Below are 12298 nucleotides of genomic sequence, written 5' to 3'. Positions count from 1 at the left end.
TTGAGCACTCGTACATTTTTACTGCTATGTATCTGCATAAATCCCGTATGTTAATAAATTCCGTACGGTATGTACGGCAAAAATATTAAAATTTTCGGTACTTACGTACCATGACGACTACTTAGATATCTCGCCCAAACTGGCGACCCTTGCAGGTTATACAGGTTAATCCTAACATAGGTTATAGAGGGCATTAAAATAAAGAGTATTATCCTGCACTAGCTATTACTACACCTTTTTTTTGCTACATTTACACGGATTATTAGGTTTAGGATAAACACATGAAACTTTTTGTAATTATTTTTTCCCAATAGATATCAACATTTTCCAACTTCCTTCAAATGAAGAAGAAATGATGGAATTTTTCAAAGAGGATGGAATTTTACCCAAAGAACACATTTGTAAAAACAGCCATGATATGAAATTTTATAATTCAGAAATTTATTGGAGATGCAATGTCAAAAATTGTTAACAAAAGTTTGGTGTCCGAACTGGTACATGGTTCGGAAACAGTCGTATTGAATTTTTAAAAGCTTTAAGATTTATTTACTTTTACGCATATAAACAGTCATCCATTAAATGGTGCAAACATCAGTTGGATTTATCCGATAAGACTGTTATTGATTGGAATAATTACATGCATGAAGTGTGTGTGAAGGATTTAGAGGATAATCGAAATATTAAAATTGGAGGGCCCAAAATGATTGTCGAAAGCCTTTTTACGCGTCGAAAGAATAATCAAGGTTGTATCTTGCAACAACAGTGGGTCTTAAGTGGAATTTCAGAGGAGACAAAAGAAACATTTCTAGCCAGAGTTCCAGACCAGAAGGCAATGACATTGATGCATGATATCCAAAATAATAATATTGCTGAAGGCTCAACAATAATGTCAGATTCGTGGCCTGGATATCAAACAGAGGATCTCATTGCTGCCGGTTTTGAACATTTTAAGGTGAATCATTGATACAATTTTGTTGACCCATCTACGCAGACTCAAATTCAGCATGTTGAAAGGATGTGGGGTTTCACAAAATGGAGGATAAGCGACAATGTGGGACAAGCCGCCATCATTTGGATACCTATTTAGCTGAATTTATTTGGTGGAAAAAACACGAAACGCCTTTCGATGCTATTTTGAAAGCTATTTCACGCCACTTTCCTCGCCATTAACTTTAACTAGTTTTAGTAAGTTAATTTTTATAACTCGTATTTAGTATATAGTTTATATATATAAACATATATATTCAGGATTTTGAGTTTTTAAGTTTTTGTTCCTAGATATAATAAACAGGGTTTTTTTTTTTTTTTTTTTTTTTTTTTTTTTTTTTTAAAGTTCCTAAAATAAGGACTTTTATTTGTAAAAGAATTTATAAACATAAACTAAAAAACGGCAATGAAGATTTGTATCGGCAAATGTTGCCAAGGTAGTCATCATAGTACGTAGGTACCGAATTTTCTTTTGTGTCAATCTGTGTTATCCAAATTCACGCTGATCCATATTATCTCGAATAATTGGAGTTTTACTGTAATTTAAAAATGAATGACAACTTTTGAATGTAGTGACAAATTCCATGAAAGAACTAAGCCTTAATTCATTGTTACATTATAATCAAAAACTCTTTGGTACGCAGATATTTTGCCACTGACCATATCCAACCATTGCCACCAGTTAATCACCAATAACTGATAAGCATGACATCACAATACACTAGTAATAACTTTGCTTTAGTTTTGTCTAGCCCTGCTTTTCTGCCACTAAGTTAAATTAACTGTTACATGAAAAAAAAAAAAAAAAAAATAATTCGGGGCTTCCTTTCTACAGGATAGGAAACAAGGAAGTATTGTCAAAGTTGCAGGATTACTTACACTGATATACATACTCAACACATTAAAATAAAGTTAAATTTACCAAAATGGTACAATAAAAGAGTTTCAGAACAGTGAGAAACCATTTAGATTTGTATTTAAGTGAATTTATATGACCTCAAGTTTATAAAGGTGATAGTTTTGTTGATATTTTGCATTCAATTAGGAATTTTTGAAAGATGGAATGACTTGTGCTAATTTTAATGAATTTGTCAGATAATCTCAAAACTTGAGCTTGTAGTAATTTAAGTTTGTATACGATGCAAGTTTTAAATACAGAATGATATGCTATTATCTAATTAAATAAAAAGCAATAAATTCCCTTAAACTTCCATTAAAATCGTTGCAGCAGTTTTGAACAGATCTCTGTCAACTTTTACAGTCAACAGGAAAATATGTAAGCACCAATAAAAGCTTACAATATTCAAGCAAAAATTATATTCAGTTAAAAAAATGAGACGCTGGTCTCCTCCTTACTAGTCTCTCAGATGTGCAATTGGGAGGTATCTGATACACCATCTCTTAGCGATCACAGAATCATCAAATTTAATCTAGACTCTTAAGCTGCTTATATTGCCAAGCAACATTTTAAAACAAAATATGATGGCCACAAAAAATTCAGATTTAGTCCAGCCAATGTTCCTTCAACTCATACCTACGTCAATCTTATACAACTTCAGCATTTGTATAAGATTGACATAGGCAGTATCAATTTCTTCCTTTGTATTACTCTCCTTCAACTATGCTCATGACAGCAGCAAAAGTAGCCTATAAAGTAAAAATGTATATCAAAAGAGCTTCAATTTCCTGGAGGAGCACTGCAATCATGGTCATGCAAAGCAAGGTCAAGGCGCTCCGTTGGAAAGCCCAGAAAGAAACTGATGCTTAACAGAGGGGAAAAAAAGGGGGAGATTGTTTCCCGAAAAGAAAGGCAGTGTACAAATCTATTATAACAGCTAATAATGAATCCTGGAAAAAACATTGTAGCAACCACATTGAAATCTACCGTTCAACAAAGAGAATAGCTACTGACGATGTCTTTCATCCCTTGCAACTTAGTGCCACATCGAACCTCAGCTATAGGGCGAGCAGAAAGATTCTGTAAAGAATTCTAACCACTATATTTTAAAAAGATAAAGAGTCAGGGGACTCAGACACACAGAACAGAACAAGACAGAAATTCTATACTCGCAGCTGGAGAAGCAGTACAAGAGACTATACTCGCAGCTGGAGCAGCAGTACAAGAGACAAAGTACCATCAACACTGTTGGAACTAAATAGAATTACCGTAATTTCCGGAAGAAACACCGCAGTGTTTACATGTTTAAAACTTAAATTTTCAGCGGGTGCGGCATTTCTACCCATGTGGCGTTTAGGTGCACTAAAAATATTTCCTATGATGGTCTTGTCATTGTACATAGACTGGTGCTATTCCCACACAAAAGACCACTCAGTTGCTTTTTGCGAACATTATTTTATTTACATTCTTTCCCTTGAACGGACCTACATGCCTTATTCACCCTAAACAGGATCTCAGAACAATAACATTCTTCCCCCTTTCAAATCAACATTCTTATCAGTTTGAATATTCTCTCTCCTCTGCCATTCGATGAATCTTCCAGAACCCAACCTCTCCCCGCCCCTGCCTTTTCTGCAATGTTTTTCAAAGGCATACACGACTCTACCTGCCTCGCAATAACAAACTCTGATGTATTTGCCCTTCAGCCTGAATAGAGTTTTCTTGGCATTCTGCCAGATACAGATCCCATCAGTTTGGGTACAAGTACTTTTTGAATAGTTTTTACGTAAGAAGAGAGCGGAAAAATTTTTGAAAATGTCACCTAAATGGCACAGAAGCTATACTGCTGGTTTTAATCTTCATGTAATTTCACATGCTGAACAAATTGGAAATAGAGGAGCAGCTTGAGAGTTTGAAGTGGACGAGATGTATTCGACGTTGGAGACTTCTTAAAAATATGCCACAACAGAAACGAGCCAAAAGAAGTGGTACTGTAAGGTGGCCGAATATAGAGGACGACCTTGCAAACTGGATAAAGGAGCAACAAGGAAAGGGAATGGCAATTTCGACTGTAAAAATTCGCTTACAAGCAAAATTTATAGCAAAACAAATGAACATAAATGATTTCAAAGGAGGGCCTTGCTGGTGTAGCAGATTTATGAAAAGAAAAAATATTTCTGGGCGTACTAGAACAACAGTCGGGCAACAATCACCAATGGACAGGCAGGATAAAAAGGCATCTTTTCTAAAATATGTGACAGATATTATTGACAAAAAAAAAAAAAAAATTCTTTGGTCACAGGTAATAAATATGGATGAAACGCCATTAGCTTTTGATTCTCCTGCAAACAGAACTGTTGAAACTGGTGCAAAAACTGTATCTGTGCTTATGACGGGGCATGAAAGAACGTCATTTACATGTGTGTTAGCTTGTGCCACAAACATGACAAGCTAAAGCCGATGATAATTTTTAAATGAAAGACTATTCTGAAGGAAGAATTTCCTAATGACGTAATTATTTGTGCAAACAAGAATGGCTGGATGTGCGAAACAATCATGCATGAGTGGCTACAAAAAGTTTGGCAGTGTCGTAAGGGACATTTTTTTCCAACTAAAATTGTTATTGATAATGGATTCCATGCGTGCCCAGATGTAAAAAATTGTCTACGACCATAACAATAATTCCCGGTGGTTTGACAAAAATCTTACAACCATTACATTTGTCAGGTAATAAATCCTTCAAAGCTGAAGTCCGAAAGTGGTGGGAGTGTTGGATGAGTGAAGGATTGCATACATATACCAAAAGCAGTAAAATGCGTAGAGCATCTTATGAAGAAGTTGCAAAGTGGGTAGGAAGTGCATGGAAATCAGTAAAAACATTGTCAATAATAGCAGGATTCAAAGAAGCTGAAATTATATCCTTAAATAAAGAGACTGTAAACCAAGAGGATGAATGTGACGATCTGGAAGACTTAGATCAGGATTTACTAAATCTTTTTAATTCAAATAGTGAAGAATCAGATTTTGATGGCTTCATATGATGTATAGTTTGCTATAATTCCTTTTGTAAGTAAAATTTAAAATTTCCTTTTGTCATCCAAATTTAATATTTCGTTGTTGCAACATTTTTTATAATATAGTCTGAGTATTACAAATATGGACTTCTTTAGTGGATAAATATAAGTATATACGTGAACGTAAATATATTTTCAACTCTTCTTGCCTTTAATTTATTTTTTAGTTATGGTTTCATTTCATGCATTTTTCTTAACTGATATGTCATATATAAGGACTTAGATTAAGATTTTGCATCTATATGGCCCACGACGATAACACGTGCAATTTAATCTGTTGCGGCGTTTCTGTGTAATTTTAATTTTCTCCCCGCCATTTTTCTCGAGTGCGCCGTTTATGCTGATGCGACCTTTCTTCCGCAAATTACGGTATACACAACATCTCTACTGACAAGGCTCCAGGCCCAGATGGCATTGATAATGCAATGCTAAAAGTGCTACAGTAAGAATTCCCAGAGCTCTTACTCAGATTATGGCAAGCCTGCTGGAGAGTGGGTACTTTCCCTGATCAAATGAAAACCATGGAGGTGGCTCTTTCTTAAAGTAAGAAGGGACCCAACAGACCTAGAATTCTACAGAATGGTCAGCCTCCTGCCCTCCATTAGTAAAGTCATGGAGAAGGTGCTCCTGAACAATCTAAATTACTATCTTAGAAGAAACAGTATTATCAGCGAATCACAGTTTAGATTCAGCAAGGGGATCTCTACAGAACATGCAGTCAATAACCTTATAAACAATATACAGGCAAATAAAGAAGAAAGCCTCTTCACTTTAATTAGCTCTATAGACATCAAGGGGTGTTCGATATGTGGTGGCCTGATGTGATCGAATGTGTAGATGCAATTAATTGCCTACATGGGATTATAATACTTATGAGCAGTTATTACCTGGAGGGAAGACAGGTACAGATTACAACGGACAGAGAAATTACTAAACTACATCCTGAAAGAGGGTGTCTTCAAGGCTCATGTCTGGAGACAACTCTATGGAACCTAGTAGCAAATACAGTCTTCGAACATTTAGAAAAACAAGTGGCAAGTCAAGCTTCAGGCATTTGCAGACGACTTTCTGCTAATGGTGACAGAAAGAATGGACATAGAGGGCAAGGTTCTAAAACCAAGTGATTACTTCATGGAATGGGCTAAAGAGCGTAAACTGGAAATCTCTCAGACGAAGACCAAACTACTTTTTATAGGGTATAAGGATACAAAACTATTACTAAAAGGATTATTCTGTATGGAGTTGCAGTATGGGGCAAAAACATCACTACATGTATGAGAAAGGCACTTTTAAACAAGCAAAACCTGCAGGTTCTTACAGGACTGCTATCGCTAGACCTAATTGCAGAAAGAGAGTGATTAATTTTGAGAATGCACCACCTTGAAGAGGATGGTACATATGTTGTCCTACTTGTGATTGTGAAAAATTGTGAAAAGGAATTGTGAAAAAACACAGGCTGGAGTTACTAGGTCACTCTGCGGACACTGATCTGAATGCTGACATCTTTCTTAATTACTTGAATCCAGGTAGGGTGACACTTTCACTGTACACAGATGGATCCAAAACTGCAAAAGGTACAAGAAGTGCCTTCTGTGTTATTGAGGAACTTCTGAGTTATCTTCATGAGTGGAGAAGACGACTGAACGAATCCAACTCAGTGCATCAGTGCTGAATTAACCGCACTAAAGGCAGCCTTAGTATATGTGAGAAATAATTCAGACAGGAAAATAGCCATTTTTAGTGACTCTGCCTCCAGCCTGGAGGCCATAGAAGTACATAAAAGTCGAAGTCCACAAGTACAGGAAATTCGCTGTCTGCTCCTTCTACAGCTACAAGCAATCCATCCCAATCTTCACTGGGTTCCGCCATGCGTTGGGATCCAAGGCAATGAAAAGCATACCGGGCAGCGAAGTCAGCAGAAAATGATGTGGCTTTACTTGAACATCCAGTGAAACTTCCCATCTTCCAACTTAAAAGAGTCACACACCAACAGGTCATTGCATGGTGGGAACAGCAACAATGGGCAGATGAACATACGAATTTTTTCTGAAAGTGGGGAAAGCACTTTCAGTAGAGCACTTCAGAAAAAGCAAGGGAAAGCACTTCAGAGTCAGTATTGGTGAGTGGTGAATTAACCCACTTTTTCACAGCCCATGGCCTTTTTTAATCTTATCTTCATTGCTTCCACCTAAGTGAAACAGATACCTGTGCCTGTGGAGAAGTGGGTGACCCAAACCACTATCTCTTCTCTTGCCCTAAGAATGTTCACCTTCATTAAAAAAAAAAAAAAAAAAAAAAAAAAAAAAAAAAAAAAAAGTCAACAATTTTGGCCCCAATGGACAGAAAATGTGATTAAGAACAAAAGAGTAAAGCTGAGAAAACTTATTATATACTGTGCAACAAAAAACTCGACTGTAAGTGGGCACAACAGGGCAACCTAGCACTTATCTTGCTCAATCAAAAATTAACCAACTAGATAGGCACACCTTTTTCTCAGATCATAAGTCTTAACTATTTGTAAGACTATGTAATAACACTCTGCAAAGCAGAAGCACAACAGTAAGTCATTACACAAAGTATCATTACTAGTATAGTTAGTTACCTACTTCAATTGTACCTGCATACATGTGGTCTCTCACCATCTTTTTTTTTTTTTTTTATTCAATTGTAATTTCATTTTTATACACCCTGCATCTATATATAACACTTGTTTTGTTTTGCTGCTCACTGTTACAACGGAATTCAGTCTTCTGTTTAATTCTATTATAATTATAACCTTGTTCAATTCTATTATCTTAATTGCTTCATTCAATAGAGTAAGTAATATTAATAGCACCTTTAATACATTGTTCAATAGTGTTTTGTGAAGTTAGCCTGAAAGTGGCAATATATGATATGTATTCTAAATATTGAGTCATGTATCTGCCATGCAGTCTCATGTATCTTAGATTTGTAATATTGTAACTGTGCTTGTTATCAGCGATTTAACTTAGTCGATGATTAGCACGATGGCACAAGGCTACCTCACAGGCTACAAGACTGTAGCCTGTGAGGACTTATGCATTGCTGTTAATAGCCTCGCGAATTTTTTAGTCATCATGTGTTTGTAGCAGTCTGTTCTGCAGCCTTCATGCAGAGGTGGCACAGCAGTATTAGATCGCTTCTGCAAGGAGGACACTAACGCTGTAAGGCAAATTTTATAGCCGTAGGGTCAACAGTCTTCTTCTGCAATGTAAAAGTTAAAAACATGATTATTTTGGACTGTGTTACTTGAAATTTAGTGAGACCATTAACTCTCAGTTTAGTGAGATTTAAGGAATGAATCATTTATTCAATATTTCCAATCTAAAATGTTAAAATCATTATATTTTAAATTTTTAAAGTAAGCCTTTTCCCAACATAAATTTTGTTACCAAAATACATATTTTATGTTCAGTCATGTTCTCATAATCTTAGATTTTTCTAAAACTATTATTTAAATCAATGTACTGTTATTGAGACTAAATCAGTGAACTAATATTTCAGGGTACTTCAGATTTCTTTTAAAATTCCTATTGTGAAAAACATAAAATTTAAAATAAATTCAAAAATCATTATTATTGTTGTTATTTAACACTTTTTCATTACTTTCAGAGACTAGATTTATAAACACACAGTAAAATAAACAAGGTATGAATAAGCATATATGTAAAGGAAAGTTTCAGAGTAACAAGACAAAAAACTATACAAAGTTTTTATAATTTGTTTGCATTTTGGATACCCACTTCACAACAGTTACATTTTCTAGTATTTATGCATTTTTCCATTCATTATTGTTGCAACATAAATACTTGCCAAACAGTGCAATTCAGCATCAGTAATGGATGAGCATGATATCACAACACATAAAATTTTCATGTTGGTTTTATGCAAATATGATCATCAGTAGCTAGTTCAGTTTTTGTAATGACTAATAATCAGATTATATATTAACTTGTCTTTCGTCTTGCATTAAAAAATTATTAATATTTTAGACCTATTTTTCAACAGAACAAAGAACCAGTGAAATATTTTAAAATTTTGTAATGACGTTCGTAAAGAAGATGGCTATTTGATTATTTTAAATGACATCGGAAATTTTAGTCGGTTGAAATGATTGCTGCCAAAGTTTAGATTTATTTAGATTTTCCCCAAAAATTAGATTTATTTGAGATTTTATATGTTGTATCTGTAACTTGCATCTGTTGCTTATCTAACCAAAAAAGAGTGATCTGTTCTTCTGAACTTCCATCAGAATGATTGGAGCAAATTTGATCGGATTTCTGTCACCTTTAGGTCTGCAGGAAAATACCCATTTTCTCTTTAATTTGAAGGTATAAGAGAACATAAAATAATACAAAAAATATTGTAAATTAAGGTTAACTAACTGAATTCAACAAATAAACAATTAACCTTCTAAAGTCAAGCTTGGAGTAACTAAGAAATAAACATTACAAATACCTCATCATTCGTGAGTTTTCTATTTCTTTTCCTGTGTGTAGGGGTGGTGGTAACACATGACTCTTGAGAATGCTCTGTAGAACTGTTACTACTAGAGTTATCAGATAGAACATGCGATTTTTTCTTCTTAATTTTGAACAGTGCATATGGACTCTCTTCAATAGGCCCAACACAATTCAGTCTGCTTGATAAAGACAAGGTTGGACTGGCAGGAGAACCGTCATCAGTTACCTAAAAAAAAGAAAATATTTATATAGAATGCAGAAACAGGAACGATTTTAGTTTGATTGGCAAAGCAAACGAAAATTCTGCTTTCCTTGTATGAAAATGCCTGCACATTCACAAAGGCTGAGGTTGATTTTCACTAATCAAAAAATAAAATTAGCTGAAACTGAAATTTAACTGTAAATCACAATATTATAATTCTACATAATAATGCACTGCTGATAGTTCTAAAAAGTAAACTTTGAGAACAGCAGTAAGTTTTGTGCCTGAGAAAAGTATTTTAAATGTACATAAACAAATAAAATGTTGTTTAAAAGATTTTATTTTCCCTTAAATTTAATAGTTCCCTCCCACTACTAAAATAACTTTATTTTTTAAAACTTAGTCACTTAATAAAACTAACAATCAGATCTTACAAATTAAATACTTTAAAATTAAGTGATCATTACAAAATACTGTACAATTAAACAGTCATTGAACGTTATAGGACATATATAATTGGGCTGACAAAGCACAACATAAACATAACATCTTAACAATAATCTAAGTTAAGAAGCTTCATATATGTCAGACCTGATACCACAGATAAATTTAAATGCTATGATAATAATCATAATTATTTCTGATGAATTTAAGCTCCAAAGCAGGTACTGAAAGATATTAGCAATCTTGCATAATGTGTATTAAGAGCAAGAGATGTGTAAACATGTGCTCATCATAAAAAAAAAAAAAAAAAACAGCAGTACAAGTAAATATGCTTCCAGATTATAAAATGTTTCAAAAGGCTTAAGTTTAAGACACTTAAAAATAAACATATTAAGTATATTTTAGAAACTGCCACAGAGAGTAAAATCATTAATATTCGCAATATTTTGATTTGTTGTAGTATTAACTATGCTGAAGAGCATAACAAAAAATACACATTTCTTACCTTGGAGTCAAAGAGACACTTTTTTACTCTAAAAGCCGATGCAATGGTTCGAATTTTATTGCTGGGATTGGCATTTTCTTTGTTACTCTTACTCCATTCCTAAGGGAATCGAAAATATAAATCAAGAAATTTTAATAACGATATAACGAAAAGTCGATAATGGATAATAAAACACTTCATAAAAATCACTACATAATTAAAATAAACTTATGTCTAAGGAACTGCAATTCATTCACGCATTTAAATTTATATAATTGCTACGAAACTTCTAATTATGTTGTTAGCAAGCAATGAAAAGCATTCTAAAACCACACACAAACACTGTACGAAAACGGCATAATACAACTTTAAAAAGATAAACAGTATTTCTGAGTAATACATAAAGGATTATACAGAATATTTACCATGTTAATCCTTTAGATCCTTGCATTAGCTATTAAAACAGACCGTTTAAAGTCAAGAGCTACACTTGAAATGACCGCGTAAATACCTTTCACACAGAAGACGGACGCTATCAAGGTTCTTTAATATACTAAGGTTAGGCCAGGAACGGAAAAAGCGTGCCATTGGTTGCTGGTAGTGACGTCACCCGGGAGACAAGACGCATCGGCCGACGCGTCTGCTACATGATTTTGGTAATGGAAAAAATGTAAACTAAAGCAAAATGATCATTTTATATGTGGTAGATATACCGGAAATACCGGGTATATACTTTCCGATTAAGTATTTTGTTAAAGAAAATGTTTATTTTATGCACAGAATTCGTACGAATGCTGAAAATAATTGTAAACATTAAATTCTTTTCGTAAAGGAAAGCATTAGAAAATGAAAAACGATATTTAAGTTAATTAAGGGAAATAAATATTGTAAAACAAGGTATTTTTCAATATTTTTTCGTAGTATTGTTTGCACTAAATAAATCTTGTTGAACAGAACACATGATGGCATAACTGCTAAGACCATGCTAAAAACATAATCAAAAAGTATTATTCTATTTATTTTCATTGCTCATGCACTTTCCATGAGAAATATATGATCGTGATTTTCAGTTTAAATTACATATCTCAAGCAAAAATATATATAAAAAGATTTGACTTAACAAATTCATATTTAAATACCATAAAATTCTACAAATTTCTTAATATCCGTCATTATACTTTTAAATAGTATACTTATCACATTCTTTTTAAAGTGAAAAGTCACTTCATACTGATTCACTTCAGATTTTAGCAGAAGTGCGTATATTTTCAGTATAATCTAAAAGTACTCTTATAATCCCTTACACTCCCAAGATTTCTATATAACATTTATCCTGACGTGATTATTTGCTATAGTAAATAATCTTCGATATTGGCATCCTGTTCTTCCTTCCATACATTAAAAATGGAACAATTAAAATACATTTTCTTACACATATACGCACAATAATAATAATAATAAACTTGCCCTACATCTTAGTTTCGGCCCACCAGCGGCCGAGCGGTAAAGTCGCTGAACACTGGTAGTTCGGTTCGAATTCCGCGAACGGGCTGGCTGCATGGGTGTTTTCGTGGTTTTCCTCATGTGTAACGTGTATACGAGCCAGTTTCCCTGAGAAAGTCCTCCACGAAGGCATCACAACGCAGATAGCCCTAGTGTGCTTTGCCATAATTAAATACACCACCACATCTTAATTTCAATTCAGCCTGTACATAAATTAAATAT

The 12298-nt window shown here is 34.0% G+C and overlaps 1 protein-coding gene across 3 annotated transcripts in view; it reads right to left on the bottom strand.

Moving 5' to 3' along the window:
* The window catches only part of LOC118204816 (M-phase inducer phosphatase-like), an 82922-nt gene extending 71787 nt beyond the window's left edge, over positions 1-11135 (bottom strand). For all 3 annotated transcript variants that reach the window (XM_085820351.1, XM_085820345.1, XM_085820349.1), the window contains exons 1-3: positions 10999-11135; positions 10595-10693; positions 9439-9669 (exon numbers count right to left, since the gene is read on the bottom strand). In XM_085820351.1, the coding sequence (XP_085676477.1) occupies positions 9439-9669; positions 10595-10693; positions 10999-11001 (333 nt within the window). In that variant the 5' untranslated portion in view covers positions 11002-11135. The remainder of the gene's footprint in view (positions 1-9438; positions 9670-10594; positions 10694-10998) is intronic.
* Positions 11136-12298: the final 1163 nt, after the last annotated feature.

This window comes from Stegodyphus dumicola, chromosome 1 (genome assembly GCF_044657685.1).
Source record: "Stegodyphus dumicola isolate Sdum_Otavi_A_Nest chromosome 1, ASM4465768v1".
Taxonomy (NCBI): Eukaryota; Metazoa; Arthropoda; class Arachnida; order Araneae; family Eresidae; genus Stegodyphus; species Stegodyphus dumicola.
Note: the sequence above shows the minus strand (reverse complement) of the source record. Positions and strands in the feature narration are given on the sequence as shown.